Here is a 27,424-nt window from a genome sequence, read left to right on the forward strand (position 1 = left end):
TCAAGAACAGCGTGGCCAGCAGGACCAGGGCAGTGACCGTCCCCCTGTACTGGGCACTGGTGAGGCTGCACCTCAAATCCTGGGGTCAGTTGTGGGCCCCTCACTACAGGAAAGACTTTGAGGTGCTGGGGCGAGTGCAGAGGAGGCGACGAAGCTGGTGAAGGGTCTGGAGCACAAGTGTGATGGGAGCGGCTGAGGGACCTGGGGGGTTCAGCCTGGAGAACAGGAGCTGAGGGGAGACCTTCTGATCTCTGAACTGCCTGAAAGGAGCTTGGAGCATGGAGGGGGTGGGTCTCTTCTCCCAAGTAGCAAGTGACAGGATGAGAGGAAATGGCCTCAAGTTGCACCAGGGGAGGTTTAGATTGGATATTAGGAAAAATTTCTTCACTGAAAGGGTTGTCGGGCATTGGAACAGGCTGCCCAGGGCAGTGGTGGAGTCTCCATCCCTGGAGGGGTTTAAGAGATGCATACATGAGGTTCTTAGGGACATGGTTCAGTGCTAGAGTTAGGTTATGGTTGGACTCAATGATCTTAATTGTGTCTTCCAACCAAAATGATTCTGTGATTCTGTGATCACCGCCCCCTGGATCCAGCCGTTCAGCCAGTTTTCAACGCTGCTCATCCAGCCCACACATCAAGAGCTTGTCCATGAGCATCTTACGGGACACAGGCAGACAATATCCACTGCTCTCTCCTCATCTTCCAGGCCAGTCACTTCATTGCAGAAGTTTATCAATTTGGTCAAGCACGGTGAAGCTATGCTGACAACTCCTGATGACTTCCTTGTCCTTCATGCGTTTGGAAATGGTTTCACGGGCACCTGAAAACTTCAGATGAAGCTTTTAGATTTTGTTAAAGCTTTGTTTATCACTCATGTCTTTTTTTTTGGTAGGATTTCCAGAAGTGATGAGGTTACTGTGTCTTTTCGCCGCCTACCTACCATCCGGCATACCATATACACAAGATGAAGTTTCGGAACGTTTCGGGATCGTTTAATAGGAAATTTAGGCAGCCTTTTAATAGGAAATACCAGGATACCGCGATGTACTTCTGAAGTCGCTGAAAGGCTCAGAGAAGCGGCCCGGACACGCAGATTTAAGGGCTACACACACGGCCGAGCCCCTGAGGGAGCGCCAGCCCGCCAAGGCCGCCTCAGGGCGGGGAGCGGCGGGTCCCACCCCGCGCGGGGCGGCGGGGCCGGCGGTTGGCGGTCGGTGGCGGGGCGGCCATGGCGGCGGCGAGCGCCGTGCGCTGCGCTCTGTGGCGGGGCGGCCTGAGGCGCTGGTACCGCACCGAGCGGGGCGTCTACGGCTACAAACCGCGGAAAGCGGCGAGCGGGACACCGGCGGAGCCGCGCGGCGCCGGGGCGAGCGGCAGAGCAGGTCGGACACCCCCCTCCCGTTCGCAGCGGGGCTGAGGGGAGCCCGGCGGGGGCTGCCTCGGAGCGGGGGGCTGCTCGTCCCGCCGCGGTGTGGAGGGAGCCCGGGTCCACGGCTCGGGCTCTGCTCGCCAGCCCCGCGCTCCCCTCAGGGAGCCGGCGGCTCCGTGAGCTCTGAGGGGCCCAAAGTCCGAGGGCGTCGATCCGGAGCCTCCGCATCGCGCCGGGGCAGCGCTCGCCCGCTCTGCCCAGCCGGGGGCCGTTGGCTTCGGGCCCCGTGAGGCTGCGGGTACCTTGCCCAGCCCCGCGGGATGAGGAGGCTGTGAGCGCGTCCGCTGCTCGAGTTCCCTCAGAGATGTGCTCTTGTGCTTCTTGTTAGAAGGGCTGTGGTTAGTAGGTCAGAGAGGTTCTCCTTCCCCTCTACTCTGCCCTGGTGAGACCTCATCTGGAATATTGTGTCCAGTTCTGGGCCCCTCAGTTCCAGAAGGACAGGGAACTGCTGGAGAGAGTGCAGCGCAGCCACGGAGATGCTGAAGGGAGTGGAGCATCTCCCGTGTGAGGAAAGGCTGAGGAGCTGGGGCTCTGGAGCTTGGAGAAGAGGAGACTGAGGGGTGACCTCATTAATGTTTATAAATATATAGAGTGTCAGGAGGACGGAGCCAGGCTCTTCTTGGTGACAACCAGTGATAGGACAAGGGGCAATGGGTGCAAACTGGAACACAAGAGGTTCCACTTAAATATGAGAAGAAACTTCTTCACAGTGAGGGTGACGGACACTGGAACAGGCTGCCCAGGGAGGTTGTGGAGTCTCCTTCTCTGCAGACATTCAAAACCCACCTGGACGCCTTCCTGTGTAACCTCATCTGGGTGTTCCTGCTCTGGCAGGGGGATTGGACTGGATGATCTTTTGAGGTCCCTTCCAATCCCTAACATTCTGTGATTCTGGAGTTTTACCGCTCATAAAAGTACCTGTGCCATGTGCCTCTGTGATTTTCTTTTTTATATAGTGCTTGAACTAGCTAAGTACAGACAACTCTCTCCTCTGGCAGTAAGTGATGCTTTTAGCCGTTTGATAGTACAGCCAAACAATTTCAAGCAGAAAACTGGGGTAGGAGCATCGTCCCAGCATTAACACCTCAGGAGGCTCCGGTGGGAATTAAGCCCGTTGTGCAGAAGTGAAACTGGTTTGTCGGCTCCTGGATGCCGAGTCCTGTCACTAAATAGTCTCCTTGTTAAGCAAGGAAAGCGTTAATATATTTCTACATTGTTTTTAAAAGTCACTTTTAAATGGCTCTCTTGCTGAGAGCATTTTGGGATAAGTTATGTTATGTTCTTCTGTTGCAGAACTCGTTAGAGAAAATGACCTGTTTGAATGGGCTGACTGCATAAACGTAATACCCTGTTTCCCCGAAAATAAGACAGGGTCTCATATTAATTTTTGCTTAAAAAGATGCCTTTTAAAAACATATTTAGCTGCTTGGACGCTATTTAAATTGACTTTTTTAATTAACTGTAACCAGGGCTTATTTTTGGAGTAGGGTTTATATTTCACGCATCCTCAAAAATCCTGAAAAATCATGCTAGGGCTTATTTTCGGGGTAGGTCTTATTTTTGGGGAAACAGGGTAGCAGGAGCAGAGTGTCAGCAGTGGAAATAAGAATGGCAGAGAAATAACTGTGGAATGGCCTCAGAAATTGCAGTGTTTTGGAAAACGAAAAGTCTTCAGACCTGAACACTGCCAGTGCTGCGTCTTTATCAGGCCGAAAACCCCCTCGACACATTACAAATGCATTGTAAACTGGTTCCTATCACTAATTTGTAGCAGATTCTGCTTGTAATATATTTTATTGGTTTGCAGTTTATTGATCTGGTCTGTGGCGTGTGCTCAACGACAGTAATGTTATGTGCACGACCTTTCAGCTGGTCAAGTTTTGCTTATGTTGATAATTTTGTGACCTCGGTGCCTGCAACAGTGTGTTGCTGGTGTCTGTTGAAAAATGCGTTCACGTATTTGAATTTTTAGTACATCTGGCTCAGCACATACACATGCTGTTGGCTAATGGTCCTGCAGACACAGACAGTTTTTGAAGTCGTAGGCCCCGAATTATCCTTAACCCCTTATCTTCCTGTAATTCCAGCAAGGAACAGGGAAGAACAAGTGGTACGATTTGAGTTGGCTGAGGAAATCAGACTTTGCACACTGGTACTGTGCCATTCTTAAGTTGGCCGTACCTGTTGTAAAGAGATTCAAAGCAAAATGAAGTAGCTTTGCATATGTTTACAGCAGCCTATGAGGGGAACTTGTGGGTAAATCGTGAGTGTACTTGCTTGAAAATCTGTTGAATGAGCAGATTTAGCACTTTGATGGATGTGAGCTGTTGTGGAATGATATGGTGCAGGCAACATGCTTAGAAAAATTATCATTCCAGCCAGAACCTTGATGATTATGGACAGAATACTCCTGTGTTGATGCTGTAAATAGATTAAATGTAAGCATGTGTGCAATACTGTTCTACTTTCTTTTTTGGTTTTAGTTGACCATGCTCTTGCTCGTTTAATAACTGCATACGCTGAACATGGCCACAAAGCAGCCAAAATAAACCCACTATTTGCTGGCCAAGCTGTCATGAACATGGTACCCGAAATCCAAGAGTTGTCACAAGTTCTTCAAGGGCCTCTCATTACTACGGGTAAGTCTTCAGCCATATCACAGCAAATTTTCTTCACGGGTGATTTATTTATATGCTGCGTCCTCTGCGGAAGAGCCAAATATTGAGTGGTGGTTCAATCGTAATGAACCGTGGTGGAAAAATTGTTAACTTCAGCCTACTTACATGTTTGTTGCAGAAGTGATCGTATAATGAGTGGCTACCTTCTAGCACCTTTGGAAACCATGAACATTTTAACTTGGTCTTATAGCTTCTGCGGTTATTTATTAATTTCTTGTATTGCTGTAACGTTCTATGATTTAGCATAATACTTAACACTGCAGTAAGGCTACTGGAGCACTGGGGCAAAAGTCAGGACTTATCTTTTCTTGGATCTCTTAGACTCTATCTGTGGCCTTGAACAAAGGAGGGTCTCTCTCTATGCTTTACTTTCTCCATCTGCCAAACAGGTCTTTATTTACTTGTAACACAGCTGGAATTGGAGCTCATGTCTCTGAGCCACAAGATACCGAGTGCTATACTGAGTCGCAAAACCAGTGATTTTCTGTCATAGTAAATTCTTTCAGAAAGGTGTTCTGAGCACCTTACAGATAAGCATGAGACCCTCATATTAATAACACTGAAGTGTGCTTATAAAAAATGTTCTTGAGTTTTCTCTTTAAATGGAGGAAAGGAAGACATTAATTTGTATGCTCAAAATGTTAATGTAATTGCAAGACAACAGTTTGGGTCTTAGTGCTTCCCCTTCCTCCCCCACAGTGGCTGATAACATTTATTTCCTACCAGGGCTTCTAAACATGGGAAAAGAAGAGGCTTCCTTAGAGGATGTGTTGTCTTACCTTGACCATATATACTGCGGGCATATTTCCATAGAAACAAGCCAGCTTTCAACTTTGGAGGAGAGAGAGTGGTTTGCTAAAAGGTTTGAAGAGCTAAAACAAGAAACATTTACACCTGAAGAGAAAAAGCACTTGTGCAAACTGATGTTGGAGTCCCAGGTACCTTGTTCACTATTATAGGATTGTAACAGAGTTGTGGAGTCTGTCACAAACCCTTTACTGCTCCAGACATTATTCATGCAGAATAAGAACAATCGCTATCCTTGAAGGCTGTGAGAGGAAGAAATACAAGATTTTGCCTGAAAAAGTGCAGTACACAAACGCAGGAATCTCATTGGAGGTTGTTGCTGAATTTTCTTAGCATCCATTATTGAAACAAATAGCGATACCTTTTGATTTGTATTGATTACTTTGGAAATTATTTATAGGAAAATATTTCCAACCAGTTCCAGACTCAAAACGCCTTTAGAACTGATTAGAACATAGATTGTGTGTAATATATATTCTTGTGACATGTAATCTTTGTCACCTGATTACACAAATAATGACCCTAAAAACCTGTGAGTAATCAGTCTTGAAAAGTATGATTCTCTTAGGCTAATGATCTGACAGCTTATATTAAATGTTGCAGACAGGAATGCAAAGTTGGGCAAAGCTCCGTGAAATTTTGTGCTCTCCTGTAGCTGTTCTATGTTTTCCTTTCACCCTCATGCTGATCCATTTTACTGCCTTTGAAGTAGGATGTCTCTCAAGCTTTTGGGAGAACAAAACAGAGTTGGACTCAGGTGTTAGGTATATAGCAATGGTAAATTTGCTGCTTTTCAGCAAGGGAACCTTTGTTCAATGAATTGTGTAAGGAACTGGAAGATTTATGTACTTGAAAAATGTGCAGAGAAAATTTATTCCAATACTTCTGTACTGTGAAAAAAAATCTTTTTTCCTCCCCTTTTCTCCCTGTGTTATCCAGAAGGATGAAAAGCTAGAAGAGCAGGATCTGTGAAGGTGTCCCTGTTTCCAGTTTTCCAAGTGGAAGGAGTGTTAAATGTAATATTTACCAATGACTAAGCAGAAGTATATGGCATATTTTGTGTTTTTCTTGCCTCTTTGGCAGTTAGAGGAATTTGTCAGTGACACAGGAGGTTGAAATCAGGACCCTGATGTATTCCATTTTGCTTTCAGTATGACCAGAACTGTACTTAAGAGTGTAGAATTTAACCCTTTGGAGAGGAAAATCTGCTTCTATGTGTGATTAGTTTTGTGTGCATTATTCCTCAGAACTAAATGTTGCTTAGCTAGAAGGTGATCAGCAGTTGGCTCGTGTCTTTGGCTGTGGCTCAGTTCTTCCCTTCCCAGTCACAGATTTCATTTATTTTCAGTCTTAAGTTGCAAAACGCGACAGACACTTGCAGTGCTTCCAAAACTTTGTCACTTATGACAGCTGTCTAGGAGCAGATGAATGAAGTATGAGGAGTGAGAGGAAAATGAAGTAAATATAGATTCCTTTATTTTCCTTTTCTCAAGCATTCTTCTACCTATGTACTAAGGACTATGTCTAATGGTAATGAACATGAAACGCTGTGCTTCTCTAGCACTTTGCATCTCAGGATGGTTAAGGTTCATAACATAAAAGAACAGCATTCCTTAATTTCCACCTCAAATAGGTAAATTACCAAGGAATTTGTAAATTGCTCTGGTGTTATATTTCTTCGTGCATCTCCTTCCATGTTAGATAGAGACAATTTGGTCCTCAGTCTAACGTTTTTCTGCATAAGAGAAGAGCTGATTTCTTGTAGTCCTCATACCTTCTGGTCTTAAACTGTGTGGGTGGAGAATGAGCTGAGACTTTCAAGGGTTATGCTTAAGTTTGTATGCCTTAAAGGTACAAACATAAATCATATTTCAATTTTATAAACAGAAGACTGCTGCTTAAAATAGCCTCATAGCGAACGTCTCCTGTTTTTAATAGGAGTTTGACCACTTCTTAGCCACGAAGTTTGCCACAGTAAAGCGCTATGGTGGTGAAGGAGCGGAGAGCATGATGGGTTTCTTCCACGAGTTGTTCAAGATGTGTGCATACAGCGGTGTGACGGATATCATCCTTGGAATGCCTCATCGTGGAAGACTCAATCTTCTTACGGGTTTACTTCAGCTTCCACTTGAGGTAAGAGACATACAATCTCATTGACAGTTGCTCTGTGCCTAATTTATTTGCAATGAAATAAAACCCTAGAAGTTTGTTGTGTTGTGAGTGCTGAAGCAATAAAAAAGTTACCTGTGTGAGAGCGTATTCCCTTCTGTCAGCACCTCAGCCAGATCTTTGTGGGAGACTGTTAACAAGGACTCTGATGAAGTTCTCTTTATCTGTTATCCGAAGCATCCTTGCAATTTCAGAAATAGGAGAGCATACAGTTCTGTAAATGTTTTTATTTCAGTGTGTTAATGAATCGTAAAGGTGTTGGTCTCTTCTCCCAAGTAACAAGTAATAGGACAAGAGGAAATGGCCTCAAGTTGCGCCAGGGGAGGTTTAGATTGGATATTAGGAAAAAATTCTTCACGGAAACGGTTGTCAGGCATTGGAACAGGCTGCCCAGGGCAGTGATGGAGTCACCATCCCTGGAGGGGTTTAAAAGGCTTTTAGACAAGGTTATTAGGGACATAGTTTAGTGCTAGAGTTAGGTTAGGTAATGGTTGGACTCAATGATCTTGAGAGTCTATTCCAACTGAAGTGATTCTATGATTGTGTGAAAGGGGATTTAACCAAATTTGTTTCCGTGCAGCTCATGTTCCGTAAGATGTGTGGTTTGAGTGAGTTTCCAGAGAATTCAGCAGCCATTGGGGATGTTCTCTCCCACCTGACATCTTCTGTGGATCTCGACTTCGGTTCACACAGGCCTGTGCATGTCAGCTTGCTACCTAACCCCTCACACTTAGAAGCAATCAATCCAGTGGCCGTGGGCAAGACACGAGGAAGGCAACAGACTCTGCTTGATGGAGATTACTCCCCAGAGAGCTCTGCACAACCTGGAGACAGAGTTATTTGCCTGCAGGTATTTTGCTTACAATTTATAACTGATCTTTGTAAGACTTCTTTGTCTTGCATGTGAAGTGGTATTTATAGCAATATCAAACAAAACTGAATTAACGTAGAATATCAAGAACTGGGATCCTCTTTATGGAGAAAGATGAGGGAAAGGAAGATTTCCAGGTGACATGTTTGATGATACTGGCATTTAAACAATTTCACTTTTAAGATTTTTGAAGAACTGGTTCCGATACCTTCCTTTATTTTAATAATACTCTGCATTGAGAGCCATGTGTGCCTGTCCTCACAGACCACTTTTGCATTTAAACCACCACTGTTAGCTTTCTTTTAAACTGAATGGGTTTGGAGAAGAGCTATCAGCAAGTTGCAAAGTATACAAGAGAGTTTAGAATTTTTTCATTTTATAATGGTACTGTTGAAGAAAGTCTGCTGGAATCAGTTTTTACTCCCCGAACTGTCTTTTATAGCTGTGGAGGCAGTCCTAAATAATCAGTGAAGCCGGCTGAAACTATATCTGTTCCACCTCCTCAATTAAAAAGGTCTGGCTTAATGAATTATGGTTTTGATTTTGCTGTTCCTCCAGTGTTTTCTAATGAGACTTTTCCATCTTTTTCCCTAACATAGGTTCATGGCGATGCTGCTTTCTCTGGGCAAGGGATTGTTCCTGAAACACTGACCCTCTCTAATCTACCGCATTTCAGAGTTGGTGGGAGCATCCATTTGATTGTTAATAACCAGCTGGGCTATACCACTCCTCCAGAGCGAGGAAGATCATCTCTGTACTGCAGTGACGTTGGTATGTATAGCTAATCAGAAGGAAGATTGGCTGTTGTGTCAGAAATGATTTTGAACTCCAGTGTGAATATATGCTATTCTGTGGGCTTTTTATAGCAAGTGCCTATCAGCTCTAGGGAGTTAGAGTAATGTATCTCCGTTTTCTTGATATCGTAGAAATTAAAATTATTGTTGATTATTACCTCCTACTAGCAAAAATTCAGGTGCTGGAAATATGCCCTCCCCCGTCTGCTTTATGGCAAGGACCAAATATCAAGGGAAAATCTTGTCACATTTTTACAGGATGTTATAAAATATTTGCAAAATTTCTGTGAAGTCTTTATAACTCATTTAATTTCTGCCATATCACTGACAGCTTTTAAAAATATATTGTGTTGGAGTGTATAATAGATGTATTTTAAATAGATCTTGTTAGGTTTAACCAAAATTATTCCAGTGTGTTTTTGGAGCAAGATTTGTAAGTCAGATACTCCTTCGTTTTTCTGGTTTGTTTGTTGTCAGGAGACCTTGTGTAGCTTTTAATTGAAAGATGAGGTTCATGCTATTTCTAAGCTTAAACTAGAAGTTTTTTTTGTTTGGGCTGGTCTTTCTTAGTGATAAGCAAATGTATAGTAATCAGCAAGATCAGAGACATGGTAGTTAGTTCCCTTGTGTATGTCTCCTAGAATTAAAAATATATATGTTTTTAAGACTCAGCATCAAGTGTTTGTGTTTGTCTTATGTTTTCTTCAAATGGAATTGGTAGATTCATTAATTCTGATAAGGTTGATAGTGTATGTTGCTGCTTTTTACCTGGGCTGGTTTTGTGTTGTGGGTTTGGTTTTTTTTTTGTTGTGGTGGTGGGTTTTTGCGGGGGGGGGAAGGGGGGTGTGTTTTTGTTTGGTGGGTTGTTATTTTTTTCCATCCTTAATTTTCCTTTCTTCTTACCTGATCAGTGAGGGGCAGTGTTACCCATTTGAGCTTCAGGATTTGGCTAGGGAGGGAAACTTGATGTGGGTCAAGAAAGGCTTGAAGCATCTTAATCTCCCAGAATTTGGCAAGATAAAGTACAAGAGGATCACTCTGTTCCTGGGAAGATTTGCAGCCAAATTGTCATACAGGAGAGGGTGTTAGGATGTTTGAATTGTGCAGTGTTGTCTTTAATGAAGAGACCTTTCTGCCTGGAGGAGTGATGGACACAATAACTACTAACAAGGGAGAAGATTGTTTCTAGCCTGTATGAATTCATAGCAATGACAGTTTAGGATAAGAAGGAAACAAAACTTAGTTTTTGTTTGAAAGAGAAGCAATCAAGTAGTTCCCTCCCATTTCCTGCAGACTTCCATCCAGATTAAGAAGATGTGGGAACTGTGTATAGAAAGTCCTCTGGGAATTTACTGCTGGTAGAGAAGTTCTGTTCAAACTGTGACAAATACAACGGGTTGGGTTAATTGCCCTTTCTCTTGAGGGAGACTCCTACTCCTTTACCCCAGCTCTCATCACAGAGACCATCTTTTGTAGATCTGTTTTTGTTAAACACACTTCACGTGAGTTGTTGGTAGTTTTCAGCAGAGTAGGTGCGTGTCCGTTTTCTTTTGAAGGGGTTGATGTGATTACTGTTGTGTTTTGAATCCCTGGACAGGTAAAATTGTCGGATGTGCAGTTATCCATGTGAATGGGGATGACCCTGAAGAAGTTGTCCGTGCCACACGACTGGCTGTCGAGTACCAGCGCCAGTTCCGCAAGGATGTAATAGTGGACTTGCTATGCTACAGACAGTGGGGCCACAACGAGCTTGATGAGCCGTTCTTCACCAACCCCAGCATGTACAAAATCATCAGGTAAGGGAGACACCACCTGATGGAGGAACCCAAAAGGTACCAGCTCAGTATTGCCTGTGACTGTAATAGAAGTCTCTGTATAATGAAGATCCTTTGCTGTACTGACAAGTCTTTATCTAAGTGTATCAGCAGCCATTGACTAAGGTGTGTCTGCTAATGACATGTTAATTAAAGTAACCATTGGTATTGGTTCTTGAATATGAAGCTTGATGCCTTTTGGGGAACAATTCAAATTCATGATCGTGCTAGTAATCAGAAGACAAAGTTGTCTTCTGTGTGCTAGAGGGAAGAGTAGATAGTGTGGGAAGGTGGGTAGGAAGACTGCGTGACGTCTGTCTTGTCTTTGCCTGGTACTGCTGGTTCCAATGGGGACTCATCTTCATGAGCACTTAAATGTATTCAGGTTCCATCTTTATCCCCAAAGAAAAATGCACATAAAATGTTTTGGCCAATGAATTCTGGTATTTTAGGTGAAGCATTTATGGAATGGTTGGCTCCTCTTCTGAGGAGCGGCTGAGGGACCTGGGGGGTTCAGCCTGGAGAACAGGAGGCTGAGGGGAGACCTTCTGATCTCTGCAACTGCCTGAAAGGAGGTTGGAGCATGGAGGGTGTTAGTCTCTTCTCCCAAGTAACAAGTGATAGGATGAGAGGAAATGGCCTCAAGTTGCGCCAGGGGAGGTTTAGATTGGATATTGGGAAAAATTTCTTCCTGGAAAGGGTTGTCAGGCGTTGGAACAGGCTGTCCAGGGAAGTGGTGGAGTCACCATCCCTGGAAGTGTTCAAAAGGTGATTAGACGAGGTTCTTAGGGACATGGTTTAGTGCCAGTGTTAGGTTATGATTGGACTTCATGATCTTGACGATCTCTTCCAAGCGAAATGATTCTATGATTCCCAGCTGATGCTAAAATCCTACTGTCAATTTGTCTGAAGAAAATATGCATGACAGCACAGAGTCAGTCATTACTGGAAGGTTTTTTTGACTTGCTTTTACTTGTAACTGCCAACTACAGGCACTTTTTTTTTTTTTTTCAATTTAAAAAAATTTTTAATAAAGGACGGTAAAGCACATATCCAAGAGAATTATTCTATTTCTGGAAATGCCAGACTTGATGCAAAACAGTATAATGCATGAGGACATAATTTATTTTAGTTTTCCATGGTACCTGACAGTAATAAAGTGGTATTTCCTTGGTCTGCAGTGATGCCATTTTCAGCCCTAATGTCTATGGGGTTTGATTCCCTCCCTGACAGATCCCGTAAGAGTATCCCAGACACATACGCGGAACACCTCATAGCTGCTGGGCTCATGACTGAGGCTGAAGTATCCGACATAAAGACAGCATACTATTCTAAACTGAATGATCATCTTGCCAATATGACTCTGTATAGTCCACCTCCGACCAACCTGCAGGCTCACTGGAAAGGCTTGATCGAGCCTTCTGCGAAAATCACCACTTGGGACACAGGTATGCCCGTGCCGCTGCTGCAGTTCATTGGAGTCAAGTCCGTAGAGGTGCCCGAAGAACTCCAGGTACACAGTCATCTTCTGAAGACCTACGCACAGGTCAGTAGAGATGCTTCTAGTCCCATTGCTCAAAGATGTGACTTGCTACAGGAAAAACTCTAAACACAGCAAGGCTGCCAGTTAGAGAATAGCATAGTGTTCTCTAGGAAAGACAGCTCGTGATCTTTTTTGAGGCTGAGATTATGCCATTTTTCCTCCAGTTTTGGAGAAAGATATGTCCTCTCCCCCAAATCTGACCATAACTTAATTTTGTTATTTCAACAATATTTTGTTACAATGAAGAATAAAGCTCATAGAAAATACAGTTTATTATTCTTACAAATAATAGAAACTATTACGATAAATTACTGTCATTTATATACTCCATAATTATAATGAGTACTTTGTGAGAGAATGAATCAGGAACTTGGTAATAGTGTACGCAGTTTCTAAAGCCAGTAGCGAGTGTTTATTTTTTATATATATAAACATAAGCATACACATGTGGCTGAGTTTGACAGTCAGTTTTCAATAGCTCCTAAGTTTGTGTGCAATAACTGGATTGGTTTGGGTTTGTGAACATTTCCCTCTGATGAATGATGACCATGCACAGGTGTCTAGCTGGCAGCTATAGAGAGACCCTGAGTTGGGTATTTCAGAAGCCCGATGTTCTTGCCTTCCCAGTTCAAGGCAAGAACACCACAGCTGCGTATGATCATTTGCCTGCAGTTCTGCAGGCCAAAACGGGAGAATTCTGGAAACTGAAATTCTTACACCTGGTATATTTCCTCATTGCTAAGCAGACAAACCAAAAGTCTGCCAAGAGCACGCTCTGTGCTGTTTTAAGATTTTTAATATTTTTAGACTAAGATCTAATTTGTCAATCCATGGTTTGTTGACTGGCAAGTGAACGTGTGTGTCATCCGTGGTTCTGTGGTCCTCAGGGCAACCTTCTTTGGGATGTGCTGAAATAAGAGAGCAGGGATTCCAAACCAGCCTAAGTTGGCTGCAGGAATATAGCATTTCTTTCTATAGTGGTTCTGTTTTCGTAGCTTCTAATATTGATTTACACCACAAAAAGAGATATAGAAGGGAAAAGGCAAAGTAGTAATTTTTTGTTTACTTGTTTAGTCAAGAGTTCAAAAAATGGAGGAAGGAAAAAAGCTGGACTGGGCAACAGCTGAAGCTTTAGCGTTTGGTTCCCTGCTGAGCCAAGGTAAGAGGCAATCAGACAGCAGACAATAAAATATATTTGCTTTGATGGCAATAAAGTATAACGTTAGACTTTTTAGGTCTTTTCAAGTCCAAAGGTTGATACGATGTATAAATTTGACAATTTGCATTTGCACGATACTAAGAGAAAGTAAATCTGAGTCCGGTATGTTGCTAATAAATATTAGTGACAAATGTAGATTGGGTACTACATGTATTCAAAGAATTGTTGCTCCCTCTCAACTCCCAAAATATGTGCTTAGTGCTAAGCACATGAGCAATGCAGCTGACATCAGTGAGGCCTCCCATGAACTTACCTCGAGTGTGTTTCATGCTACAATTTCTTTTCCCTCCCCTCTAGCCTGATTTCATACCTTCATTTATATATGATACAGGATGCACATGTTTTGCAGTTTGCTTCAGTAAATTGAACCGCTTACCACAAAATAATTCTTGGCTGCAGAGAGGAGAAAAGAGAAATATCTGAGCATCTCTCAGATGTGCTTCTGCATTGGTGCTGCTGCTAGTTAAATATTCCGTCTCAGATTTGATGTTGCTGATGAGGGGAAATCCAAAAAGAGACTTAACAAGAGAAGTAAGGAGTTGTTGTTCTGCATGTTTTCTTCTCACATGACTTGCTAATCCAGTGTTTTGTCTATTGCTTGGTAAGGGTTTAATATCAGACTAAGTGGACAAGATGTTGGCAGAGGAACCTTTAGCCAACGACACGCAATGTTGGTTTGCCAAGAGACGGATGATACGTACATTCCTCTGAATCATATGTCCCCAGACCAGAAAGGTTTCCTAGAGGTAAGTTCTGTGGTCCATGAGACAACCGTCTTCAAGTTGTGCTGAAACAGAATGCGTATTTTAAAGCTGCTGAGACATATGTAGGTAGCCTGTATATTCTGGCAAACCTCAGATACAGAGACATAAAACTGTCAGAGCACGGCCATTTTTGTAGTTACCCCTTTACAAATTTAACAAGAGGTTTTGCTTTTCCTTGAGATATCAGCTATTACTCTTTCCACCTCAGTGTCTTCATTCAAAAGAAAAAAAAAAAGAGGTGACCATCAATTGCCTTTAGGAGTGCATCTCCCCAGTGTGCACAGCACTGATGTGCCTGGTTCCAAAGGTTCTTAACCGTGGGTTGCCTTCCTCCTCATCCACCCCTCCCAATAATTTCCTTTTGTTAGGTGAGTAACAGCCCCTTGTCTGAAGAAGCTGTGCTTGGTTTTGAATATGGAATGAGTATTGAGAGCCCTAAGTTACTGCCAATTTGGGAAGCTCAATTTGGAGACTTCTTTAATGGAGCCCAGATAATATTTGACACTTTCATCTCTGGAGGTGAGTGTACAAGGAGCTAATATATTTTAAAATTATTCATTTGTAGTACGTGCATTTTTAGAAAATTCTTCATCTTTAAGGTAAAAGGGCAACATGTTGCGGAAAGAATTCTGTTTTCTCAAGAAGTTTTGTGAGCTTGCCTGTGTGGTCCTGACTTCTAAGCAGCTTTTCTCTGAAGAGAATCCATCTAAAATCCTTGGCAGAAGACAGTCATTCCAAAAGGACAGTTGATTATATTAATGGCCTTTCTTCCCCCACCTGTCCCAATACATTTATTTTACTCTGTTTATGTATATTTGATACCTTTTTAGGCTGTACCTTTCCCGCTTGAGGCACCAGAAACATTCCTGAAGCAATACAGAAGGAAAATAATGATTATTTAAGTCCCCACAATAACACCTTACAACCAACCTCTCATTTTGACTCTAGCATGTTTTTGGAGTGCTCAGATACTGCAAAAAGACCTCTCTGAGCTGGAACATGCTGAGAAAATGCTAAGATGGATTTCTAGAGTGGAATTCCTTGTATGTAAGCATCCAGAATTTTGGCACCTAGCCTCAGCTAGGCCTCTGCACTCCATCTACAAACACAGATGGCAATTCAGAGTCCCTGTTAACCTGTCCGTCCTTAATGTGTATTTGAGGCTGGGATGAATTATCTTCTGGGTTTAACTGTAATCCCCTAAAATGTGCAGGAGGTTTGACAGAGCTCAGGGAACTCGCCTGTGGCTCGCGCTGCAGCGTTAGCTGGGACTGGCTCACAGGATGCTGCCCAGGTCACACCTGCAGAGGACCAGATGACAAGGATGTGCAGAAAATGTGCAATGAATTACGGTTAGGGGTTTTCTTACGGAAAAGAATTACCTTTGAGGGCCCCTGTTAGTCAGGAGAAAAATTCCATTACGAGGATTCTTGCATACTGTTGTGGTTGTTTAAGAGAGTCGTGGTCAATGGGGCGGTGTCTAGTTGGAGGCCTGTATCTAGTGGAGTGCCTCAAGGGTCAGTTCTGGGGCCAGTATTATTCAATATATTCATCAACGACTTGGATGAGGGAATTGAGTGCACTGTCAGCAAGTTGCTGATGACACCAAGCTGGGAGGAGTGGCTGACACACCAGAAGGCTGTGCTGCCATCCAGTGAGATCTGGACAGGCTGGAGAGTTGGACAGGGAAAAAATTAATGAAATATAACAAGAGAAAGTGTAGAGTCTTACATCTGGGCAGGAACAACCCCAGGTTCCAGTATAGGTTGGGGAATGACCTATTAGAGAGCAGCGTAGGGGAAAGGGACCTGGGGGTCCTGGTGGACAGCAGGATGACCATGAGCCAGCACTGTGCCCTTGCAGCCAAGAAGGCCAATGGCATCCTGGGGTGTATTAGAAAGGGGGTGGTTAGTAGGTCGAGAGAGGTTCTCCTTCCCCTCTCCTCTGCCCTGGTGAGACCTCATCTGGAATATTGTGTCCAGTTCTGGGCCCCTCAGTTCCAGAAGGACAGGGAACTGCTGGAGAGAGTCCAGCGCAGGGCAACAAAGATGCTGAAGCGAGTGGAGCATCTCCCGTGTGAGGAAAGGCTGAGGGAGCTGGGTCTCTTTAGCTTGGAGGAGACTGAGGGGTGACCTCATTAATGTTTATAAACATATAAAGGGTGAGTGTCAGGAGGATGGAGCCAGGCTCTTCTCAGTGACAACCAACAGTAAGACAAGGAGTAATGGGTTCAAGCTGGAACATAAGAGGTTCCACTTAAATTTGAGAAGAAACTTCTTCTCAGTGAGGGTGTCAGAACACTGGAACAGGCTGCCCAGGGAGGTTGTGGAGTCTTCTTCTCTGCAGACATTCAAAACCCACCTGGACACATTCCTGTGTAATCTCATTTGGGTGTTCCTGCTCTGGCAGGGGAATTGGACTGGATGATCTTTTGAGGTCCCTTCCAATCCCTGACATTCTGTGATTCTGTGAAGATTTAAAGTCTTCACCATGTCATATGCTCCACAGGGAGGCTTAAGTCTTGTGGAAGCCCAAAGTTACATGATAATTTCAGCAACTTCATATCATCTTCTGCGTGCTGTTTCACAGTTGTCAATCTCACGGTAAAATGCCAGCAGCATGTTTTAGGGTTGTGTTTGATTATGTGGAAATTAGTATTATTTTCTCCTGAGTAGTTTATGCAAAATAATATGTTTTGGGCTTTATGTTCTGTAGAGATTATTCTTTCTTTCTTTCCTCCTCATTGTGTATGTTTTAGGTGAGGCCAAATGGCTTCTGCAGAGTGGGATAGTCATTCTTCTTCCCCATGGCTATGATGGTGCAGGCCCTGAGCACTCGTCCTGCCGGATGGAACGGTTCTTACAGGTACTGTGCCGAACCTCTCAGATTCACGTATCCCACAGCACAGCACAGCACTGGCAAGCAGTGCTCTGGGAGTCCTGTCACAAAATTCCACATCCTGATGTACAGGCCAGTAACATCAGGAGCTGGAGACTTATCAGTATTGTACCATCACAGTGAGACAGGAACAGGGGCTGGGCTGAAAGTGGAGGAAGAAAGGGGACTGTGATGAGAAGGCGCAGGTCTCGAAGTCGTGAGGAAACAGTTTGGTTTAAATGCTGCCGCAACAGCTCTGGTGCAAGACTCTGATTGAGCCTTGTAATAAACGCTGCTTGTTCCCGTTGGGTGTCTGTCACTTGCCCAAGTGGGTGTGTGGTAACATGATCTCTCTGGTGACCAATGACAATACCCAAGGGAATGGCAGGAAGATGTGCCGGGGAGGTTCAGGTTGGACATTAGGAAAAGGTTCTTCCCCCAGAGAGTGCTGGAGCACTGGAACAGGCTCCCCAAGGAGGTGTCACGGCCCCAACCTGACAGTGTTCAAGAAGAGACTGGACAACACCCTCAGACACACGGTGTGACCTGTGGGGTTGTCCTGTGCAGGGACAGGAGTTGGACTCGATGATCCTTGTGCGTCCCTTCCAACTCAGGACATTCCATGATTATATGAAATTTTGTCATGTGAGATTTGCCCTAGCAGGATGTGCTTCAGTACTGCCTGCTGTCTTTTTTTTGGTTGCTGCTCTTCAGAAATGTCACTGTACCACAAAATGAGTCCAGTAGCAAGACACAATTGCTGAGTTGCAAATAGGAGAGCTCTGATGAACTCTTCTTGTAGAAAACATTTTGGGAGTTGGCATCAGAAACAGGCAGCTGCCCTCTGGTGCAAACCACTCGCAGATCTGTGCACTATGCACAGAGCATACAAACAGGACACTGGGCACTATTAAATACCAGTTAGTAAATCTGTGGCACATTAAAAAAATCCAATATTGTGCCCTTCTGACTCTAGTAAGTAAATGAAAGCCTTTTCATCTGAGTAATGGCTTGGGGAGGTGTTTGCAGCATGTTTAGAGGGATGCTGCCACTCTGATGAAGGAGTCATGACCTCTCCGCTGTTAGAAAAACTCATGCCCTGGTTACAATGTGCTAGAAGGAGGCAGTTCAGATATAATCTTGCCAGTTAAATGCTAAAGCCATTTCTTCTCTGAAGTTCTTCATCCCTTGCAATCGATGTCTGACTCAGTATATTTGCTCTTATATTCTCCTACTAGTCAGCGTGCCTAATGTGCCTGGGTTCTGTCTTGCACGTTTGGCTTGCTGCTTGCTTCTTGACAAGGTATTGCTATCTTTCCCTTACACAGATGTGTGACAGCTCAGAAGAGGGGGTCGATGGGGACCAGGTGAACATGTCAATTGTGCATCCCACCACCCCAGCACAGTATTTCCATTTACTCCGGCGGCAAATGGTCCGAAACTTCAGGAAACCTCTCATTGTTGCTTCTCCCAAAGTGTTACTCAGGCTCCCTGTAAGATTAAAACTTTCTTTTACTTTTCTTTTTTTTTTTCCTCTTCTTCCTCCTTTTCTGTGTTCTCTTCCCCTTTTTCTTTGTTCTTCCTCTGTGTTCTCTCTCTGTTTTGGGGTCAAATGGATGGGGTTTTGTCTGTTTGGGGCAGGAGAGGTTGAGGATTAAAGCTGTGTGGAGGTGAGCTAGAAGCAAGGTTGATTCTAGGTCTGGTGGTGTTCCTGGGAATCTTACCATCCCACTGTTCATGTGTGGGAGTGGGAATGGGAGGGAGAGGGAAGGTTGTATCTTTTGTACTTAACAAAACCCTGTCTTGGTCTCCTGTCCTCAACTCTGGCTTGAGGGAAAAGGCAGTGAGTTTTGGTAACTCGCAACTCTCCCTCATGCAGGCTGCTGTATCAAGTTTTGAAGAAATGGCTCCAAGGACAACTTTCAAGCCTGTCATTGGTGACTCCTCAGTAGATCCTAAAAGGTAACTCTGCTTTCTTAGAGGAAAAGCTCAGACAGGATGTCCTGTCCCCTTCTGCCCAACAGCTCAAGCGTGAGGTGGTATGAAAGAGGTGACTTTTGGGGGGAAAATATTTTATGGTGGGTGACTTAGTTTTACTTATTTCTCTCCTTGTCTTCTGCTTACTTGTTGGTAGTTACTGCATCTGCAGAACAGTAAAGTGTTCAGGTTTTCAGCCCTTGCCCCAGGAGGAGGCTGTGACCATAGTCTGATGGGTGCTATTCTGCACCTCACCCTCTATATAAGTCAGTGGGAGCAGCTGTTACCTGAAGAGATACAGAATTTTTGTTCTGGTGTTGGAACACCTGAGCTGATGAAGTTAAATTAGGGTAATAATAAATTGTGTATATATATATCTCCCTCCCCTCAGATATTGTAGAGAATCCTGTTCATAATGGGCAATTCTGGCCTTCATTTTTTTTGCTCCTAAGGTTCTTATCTTGTCCTTGCCCTGGTAGTACCCAAGTCTGACAGCATCTCTGATGTTTGCATTCTCACCCACAGTCAAAAGGCTGGAAATATCTCAGCATCTTGGTTTTTTAGGTGGGATGGTGAGGCAGAACGGGTGAGTTTTCTCTCCTTACCTTTGTCCAGTAAAGGTAGGCAGACAAGACCTCTCCAACCGCTGGAGGGTTTTGCGTATCTCCAGCAGGCAGTTCCTCTTTGGCATGGGAAGGAATTGTCCTCTGGAGGTGCTTCTCTTGCTCTCTGGTTTATTCTCTATGGAGAATGCACAGATCACTAGCTTTGACAAGGTGTTTAATTTTTAGATAGTTAAAGCTAAGAGAGAGATGAATTCCATTGTAAGGTAACTTTCCCACGATTACTGAAGAAACAGGACCTCTGGGCCCTGGCATACTGTGCCCAGCTGTTGGAGGGGAGTGGGAGGGAAGGGAAGGCAAAGAAGAGAAAAGATGGTCTAGGGTAGCAATTTAGCTTCATAAAGTTGTCTTTAAAGTTTGTCTGGTTGTCTTTACTGCATGTGTGAAACTGTTCTGTATAGAGTTTCTGTAAAACACTGACCTTGGAAACATTTGTTTTCTTTAGTGTCACTCAAGTAGTGCTCTGTTCCGGTAAGCATTACTATGCTTTGGTGAAGCAAAGAGAGACTCTAGGAGAGAAACAGCACAACACAGCTATCCTGAGACTTGAAGAACTGTGTCCTTTCCCCCTGGAAGCTCTACAGCAAGAGTTGAGCAAATACAGCCATGCCAAAGGTCAGCCAGATTTCTTTGGTTCTAGACTCTTTGAAGTATTGAACTGAATCTGTTGCCTGTCTGTTGGGATGAAGAGTTGTAGTGGCTTTTTCCTCTTCACTTCCCCCTCCCATACATCTAGTGTATCTGGAGTGAGATAATACAAATGTTTACCACTTGTCCAAAAAGAACGTGTCTCTCTGCTATTGTTAGCTTCCATAAGGTACTACTAAAAATTTGAGTGAACCATTTGCAGCATTTTTTGCATTGTTTTTTGCAGTGCAGTCCTCTCAGTAGCATTTGAAAACTGCAGTACAAAAGCAGAATATCCCCACAGTATTATCCTAGTGGTGGACATACTTTTGGTTTGACTTCAGCAAACTGTGACCTGCAAGGGAATTCAATCTGAAAAGCCTTCATTTCAGAGGTAGTGCCAAGACAAAAAAGGCAGAAGTGCTACCAAAGAAAAAGCTTTTCTTGAGCTGTTGAAAAGATAAATAACGTGCATTCGTAATGTACCCTTATCCTTCATTTAGCCTTTGTCTGGAGTCAGGAAGAACCACAGAACATGGGTCCATGGTCCTTTGTGTCACCACGGTTTGAAAAGCAGCTGGGGGTTAAGGTAAGTTGTCTCCATGGTGTTTAATTTTTTAAAATGAAGTTTGAAGTTCTCCTTGAATGCAAAATTCTGTGATGCTTGCACAAAAAACTGGTCCTGATGCCTAAAACAAATGTGTGCTCTAATTTAAGCTACCTGTGGTCTTTATAGCACCATTTAGTGGTGATGAGCAGGACTGGAGCTTTCTTTTACCAGGTGTTTAGTCTAAGTAGGCAGAATGATGAAAGATCCCAGGTAGGAAACACAATGCTTGAGGTGAGTAGGAGGAGAATCCAAAGCTGCTGTTCGCTCTGGCAGATCATGCACTATAATATTCTTGGAGCCACGATATTTGGGAGATGGAGGATAACTTCCTGCATTACTGCCAGCTGGAACTGCCCGGCATCTGACAGTAGATATCAACGTGGCATCAGAGGCCCTCAAGACATGATCCTATGCTTGTGCTTCATTAATCATTTCCTCCTGACTCAAATTTCAGCTCCGTCTTGTGAGCAGACCTCCTCTACCAGCCCCAGCAGTTGGCATTGGAACCATGCACCACCAGCAGCAGGAAGACATTCTTACCAACACATTTATCTAAGTTTTCAATGGACAGACTAGTCCTGCTCTCAGTTGTGTTTGGTGTCTCCTCCTATGAAGAAGAACAAAAGCCAGACCCTTAAGACTCTCAGTTCTCTGAAAGGCGAAAGAAGAATGGAACAAGTACTGTAATGATAAAGCAATTTTTTCATGTAGGGAAATACCTGAAGATGAGAGGTGATGCCTGTTACTCTAGATTCTTCTTGTTCTCTTGTAGTATTTTCTAAAGAATAATTTTTTAAAGTTAAAACCAACCAACCAAACTCCCCAAAAAACAAAAAAATAAAACAGTCCAGGGGGCAGACAGGTGAGGTGGCTGTAAAATTCTTGATACCACGTTACTTACCTGCACTTGACAGGTCCCTGGATGGTGCATGTGTGGAAAGAGTTTCTGTTTTCACAGAATTTTTAGTACTGTATGGTTGAATAAATGTCTCCCCATGCCTGGGGATGAGCCATTTCTATAGCAGAGTGTTGTGGACTTTTCTCCATTCTTTTCCTATGGGCCAGGAATGAAATCTGTCGGTGCTTTTCTCAACACATGAGCTGTAAAAGCAAGATTCCTGGGGGGATTTCAGGTTGGCTTGTGAAGGCTTCAGGCACCACTGTCTCTCTCGCAGGGAGAACTGGTGCTGTCACATGAAGCTCGCAGGGCAGAAGGCATGCTGCAGGGACTGTGCCCGTGCCATATTTTAAAGCCATATTTTGTAGAGGCCAAACCAGTTTCTATAGGCTAGCCTGCAGAGTGACACTAACTCCTACCTGGGAATCTTTTCTCAGTGTCATTTTTCTGGTCTGTTGGTTTTTTTTGTTTGGATTTGGGTTTTTTTTAACCCCAAGATTTGTCCTCATCTGGAGTCCTGTTGGGAGGTTCCTGAGTAAGAATTTTTCTTTGCACTGTAGGTATCACACAATTTGTCTTGAAAAAAATGTGTTAATGAAACAGGTTATAGAAGAAACTGGACACGAGCCGGCAATGTGCGCTTGCAGCCCAGAAGCCAATGGTATCTTGGGCTGCACCACAAGGAGCGTGGGCAGCAGGTCAGGGAGGTGATTCTGCCCCTCTGCTCCGCTCTGGTGAGACCCCCCCTGCAGTGCTGGTCCAGCTCTGGGGTCCTCAGCACAGGACACACATGGACCTGCTGGAGAGGGGCCAGAGGAGCCACAGAAATGACCCGAGGCTGGAACAGCTCTGCTGGGAGGACAGGCTGAGAGAGCTGGGGTGTTCAGCCTGGAGAAGAGAAGGCTCCGGGGAGACCTTATTGTGGCCTTTCAGTACCTTAAGGGGGCCGATAAGAAAGATGGGGACAGACTTTTTAGCAGGGCCTGTTGTGATAGGACAAGGGGTGATGGTTTTAAACTAAAACAGGACAGATTCAGACCAGACAAAAGGAAGAAATTTTTTATAACAAGGGTGGTGAAACACTGGCCCAGGTTGCCCAGAGAGGTGGTAGATGCCCCATCCCTGGAGACATCCCAGGCCAGGCTGGACGAGGCTCTAAGCAACCTGATCTGGCTGAAGATGTCCCTGCTCATGGCAGGGGGGTTGGACTAGATGAGCTTTGAAGGTCCTTTCCAACCCAAACTAGTCCATGATTCCATTAAAGGAACAGCAGCAAATGACAAAACAGGAGGGTGATCAGCCAGGTTTTCTGAAGGAGCTCAAACAGATATAGTTATCCAAGCGATTTGAAGAAGTTCCCAAAATGCACCTTTGCTCCAGAAACAGGACAAGGTGAGCAGGAGAGGGCAGTGACTAAAAGGAGTTCAGCTTTGGCCCTCACAAGCAAGGAGTGACCATGGGTCTTCCCATTCTTGCAGATTTTCCTGAGGGTCCTGAGAGGGTTTCTGTATCCCATCTTCTTCCACCAAGAGTGATTTCTTCTTCCCTCTGCAGCATGTGAGAGCTCTGTGCCCATTTAGAGGACTAATGTGAGTCTCAACCAGAGTTCCACAAGAGATCTGTTAGGGCTACCTAAAGGCTTTGTGACATTACTGTTCTTTCCCTTCTGTTTGTGTGACTATTTCATCTCAATGTGTTTGGAAGAAATGACAAAACATCCTTTGGCGGCTTGTTCCCAAACTGCCCCTTGCTCCCGCCTGCAGAGACATTTCTGTAGCCAAACGCTCTACACCCCAGCAGTCCACATCCACCTCCTGGCACCGCAGCTCCCTGAGGGGAGGTTTCAGCACCACTGTCACAGAATCACACAGAATCACAGAATGTCAGGGATTGGAAGGGACCTCAAAAGATCATCCAGTTCAATCCCCCTGCCAGAGCAGGAACACCCAAATGAGATTACGCAGGAATGTGTCCAGGTGGGTTTTGAATGTCTCCAGAGAGGAAGACTCCACAACCTCCCTGGGCAGCCTGTTCCAGTGCTCCATCACCCTCACCGTGAAGAAGTTTCTTCTCATATTTAAGTGGAACCTCCTGTGTTCCAGTTTGCACCTATTGCCCCTTGTCTTATCATTGGTTGTCACCAAGAAGAGCCTGGTTCCATCCTCCTGACACTCACCCTTTACATATTTATAAACATTAATGAGGTCACCCCTCAGTCTCCTCTTCTCCAAGCTCAAGAGACCCAGCTCCCTCAGCCTTTCCTCACATGGGAGATGCTCCACTCCCTTCAGCATCTTTGTGGCCCTGCGCTGGACTCTCTCCAGCAGTTCCCTGTCCTTCTGGAACTGAGGGGTCCAGAACTGGACACAATATTCCAGATGAGGTCTCACCAGGGCAGAGGAGAGGGGAAGGAGAACCTCTCTTGACCTACTAACCACCCCCTTTCTAATACACCCCAGGATGCCATTGGCCTTCTTGGCCGCAAGGGCACAGTGCTGGCTCATGGTCATCCTGCTGTCCACCAGGACCTCCAGGTCCCTTTCCCCTACACTGCTCTCTAATAGGTCATTCCCCAACTTATACTGGAACCTGGGGTTGTTCCTGCCCAGATGTAAGACTCTACACTTGCCCTTGTTATATTTCATTAAATTTTTCCCCGCACAACTCTCCAGCCTGTCCAGGTCTCACTGGATGGCAGCACAGCCTTCTGGCGTGTCAGCCACTCCTCCCAGCTTGGTGTCATCAGCAACTTTGTGACAGTGCACTCAATTCCCTCATCCAAGGCATTGATGAATATATTGAATAGTGCTGGCCCCAGTACCAACCCTTGAGGGACTCCACTAGATACAGGCCTCCAACTGGACTCTGGCCCATTGACCATGACTCTCTGGCTTCTTTCCTTCAGCCAGTTCCCAGTCCACCTCACTACCTGATCGTCCAGACCACATTTCCTCAGTTTAGCAGCAAGAATGCTGTGGGAGACGGTGTGAAATGCTTTACTGAAACCAAGATAGACCACATCCACTGCTCTGCCATCATCTATCCCCCTCGTTATGTCCTCCTAAAAGTCTATGAGGCTGGTCAAGCACGACTTCCCTTTGGTGAAGCCATGTTGACTGCCCCTAATGACCATCTTACTCTTGATATGCCTTGAGATGGCAGCAAGGATAATTTGTTCCATCACCTTTCCAGGGCTGGAGGTGAGGCTGACTGGTCTATAGTTACCTGAGGAGAGTCTGTATTGGGAAGCAAAGGAGAAATGACAAAAATATTGAGGTTAAGCAGAATAATGAAGCTGCCCAGGCTGACTCTGGTGTTGACTGCCCTCCTGCTACCCCACGGCAGCTCTCCCGTCACCACAGCATTTTTCCCAGTGTTTTTTGTTTTCTGGTCTAGTTAGTGTGGATTTGGCGCCTCCCTTCTCCTCTCAAAGTCATCGGGGGAGCATGCTTGAATAAACCAAACCTACCACCTTTTTGAAAAGAAACAAGTGGAGTTTAACCAAATTCAGCATTTCCAGACTCAAAGTCCCCTTAGGTGAGGAAGGGCAGATCACAGGCAGGGTGCACATTCACCCAGGGAAATGGCTCCAAAAAGCGGCTCTGAAGCATACTCTAGTATTTTACCTTAATGAATTGACCCAGAAGTAACCTCTGTAATCTTTGTTCTGTTTCACATGACTTCCATCACAGCGAGATGAAATCATGTTTGCTCTAACAAACTTCCTTGCTTCTTATGCATTCTGAACAGTTTTGTCTTATCAAGACATATTCTGGTTTAAATTTCTGCTCTGAGATTTCTAAGAATTTCTTGCCATGGGTCCCTGGGCACTAGACTCTTCCAGGTTGAAATTGCCTTTCCTGAGAACAGCTGGGGCTCTGCTTGTCCTTCTTGGTGGTTTTAACCGTGAATATTATCAAGTAACAGCAGCTGCTCTTTCACAGGGATACGGTTATATTTTGTTTGGATATAATACTTGGGGTGTTTAGTTTGTTAGATATTTTGTCCAAACAGGCACTTGTGTCATGCGTGGGACTTTTTGTACAATTTCTTTCCCAATGCTCTGCTCCGAAAGACCTTCTACATCAAGAAGGAAAAAAAGGAGGCCGCAGAGTAACGTGGCTTTGGCTGCAGCTGTGGTGAAAAAGGTCATGGAGCACAATCATCAGCCTTGACTCCAAGCTGATTACATAAACCCACATTTTTTTCACTATGACAATACAAACAAGGGAAGAACAGACTCAGTATGTTGAGTTTCCCGTGGCCTGAACCTGACCTTGCTGCACACCACTCCCACACAGCCTGTGTGGATTTGGTTATCTAACCAAGGAAAGAATGCAAGCAGAAGTGAAGCTTTCTGTGCTGTTAGACAGCAAAAAGCTACCTTGAAAGAGAGGAAGTGTTACAGCACTTGTGAGTTGTGTGTACGGGATTTTCAGAGAGAAGTGCAAGACCAGAAGAAAAAAAGTAGAGACATTGAAGGAATGATATGTTGAGCATTTCATTAAAAACAGCAGTGTCACGTCCCGCCAGCATAGCAGGGAAGAAGTGACTCAGATTTGCTGATTCCCTTGGGTGGAATTAAGGTGAGTCAGCACTCGAGGTCTGCAAATACACAATATTTATTAAAGCCAAGATGTGCAAAAACGCTCACCAGGTGCGGGGCTTCTGCCCTGCGTTATGAGAGAGAAAGAGATCACCCATCCAGGATTCTCCGATGGTCTTTAGGATATACCAAGTTTCTAATGGGTCACCTGCCCCAGTGGAACAATTGATTATTTGGGAACAATTCAACAGGAGCTCTCTCATCATATCATGATTCGGGGTGATGTTCTTATGCTTTTGACTGGACCAACATAGGATTTCCCCAGTCGGAAGTTTAGATTGATAATTCATACAATTTGGAGTGCTCACTGCCCACTGAACTGCTGTCCCATTGGGGAGGTCAGAAGTGGAGGAGAAAGGGCAGTCAGGGTTAAACAGTTGTTTAAAAGACCAGGCCCACTCATATCTCGCTTGGTTAATAAGGTGAATTTCCCCTGGTTTGTCAGGGGTATGTATACACCAATCTGCATTCCAACGTATGTTGTATTCATGTTCGAAATAACCACCTTCAGAGGGGGAATCCCACCATGGCACTATGGTACAAGGAATGGGAACTGAGGTAACATTATAGGATGGATAACAAGTTTGGTTCCCCTACTCTCCCCAAGCAGCATTGCTTGGGAGTTGATACAGAGCTTTTGAGTGTTCAATCCACTGCCTGTTACTTTACCACGGCTGTCCCTCTTTCTGTTCACGAAAACGGGACTCAATTATTCCCCATGTGATTAAGGTTTTTCAACTCATTTTCCAATATTTTTGTAAGACTCAAACCAATCATTGTAAATTTAAGTCCTTCTGCCGACGAACCGTCCCCTGGTCCGTCTGGTTCCAAAGATGCGCAAACCCTTGTATGAATTCCCAGGCTAAATTCGATACATTCTGGTTACACACTGGTAAAAAGTGTGTTAGTCCCATACAACACATGAATATACATTTGTCCCACGCCATTTTTCCCTTATAGAAGAGAACTGATATACAAAAAAAAAATCCCCAAACAGACTAAAACAACACTAAAAGGCAATATAGAATCATTTCAGTTGGAAAAGACGCTCAGGATCATGGAGTCCAACCTAACTCTAACATGCTCAATATTGGAGTAAATTAGTAATTCACATGGTT

General features: G+C 44.4%; 2 protein-coding genes across 2 annotated transcripts in view; one reads left to right on the forward strand and one right to left on the reverse strand.

Annotated features, from left to right (window-relative positions):
* The window catches only part of NUDT5 (nudix hydrolase 5), a 254,472-nt gene that overhangs the window by 191,997 nt on the left and 35,051 nt on the right, over positions 1-27,424 (reverse strand). The window lies entirely within an intron of this gene.
* DHTKD1 (dehydrogenase E1 and transketolase domain containing 1) lies at positions 1,226-21,737 on the forward strand. Its single transcript, XM_065636813.1, has 17 exons — positions 1,226-1,382; positions 3,913-4,068; positions 4,834-5,045; positions 6,853-7,047; positions 7,664-7,933; positions 8,554-8,725; positions 10,346-10,544; positions 11,796-12,108; positions 13,180-13,264; positions 13,931-14,070; positions 14,457-14,607; positions 16,847-16,953; positions 18,294-18,458; positions 18,845-18,927; positions 20,011-20,180; positions 20,696-20,781; positions 21,257-21,737. Exons 1-17 carry the CDS (start codon positions 1,229-1,231, stop codon positions 21,356-21,358), a joined length of 2,760 nt encoding a protein of 919 aa, XP_065492885.1. The 5' UTR covers positions 1,226-1,228; the 3' UTR covers positions 21,359-21,737.

This window comes from Caloenas nicobarica, chromosome 1 (genome assembly GCF_036013445.1).
Source record: "Caloenas nicobarica isolate bCalNic1 chromosome 1, bCalNic1.hap1, whole genome shotgun sequence".
Classification (NCBI taxonomy): Eukaryota; Metazoa; Chordata; class Aves; order Columbiformes; family Columbidae; genus Caloenas; species Caloenas nicobarica.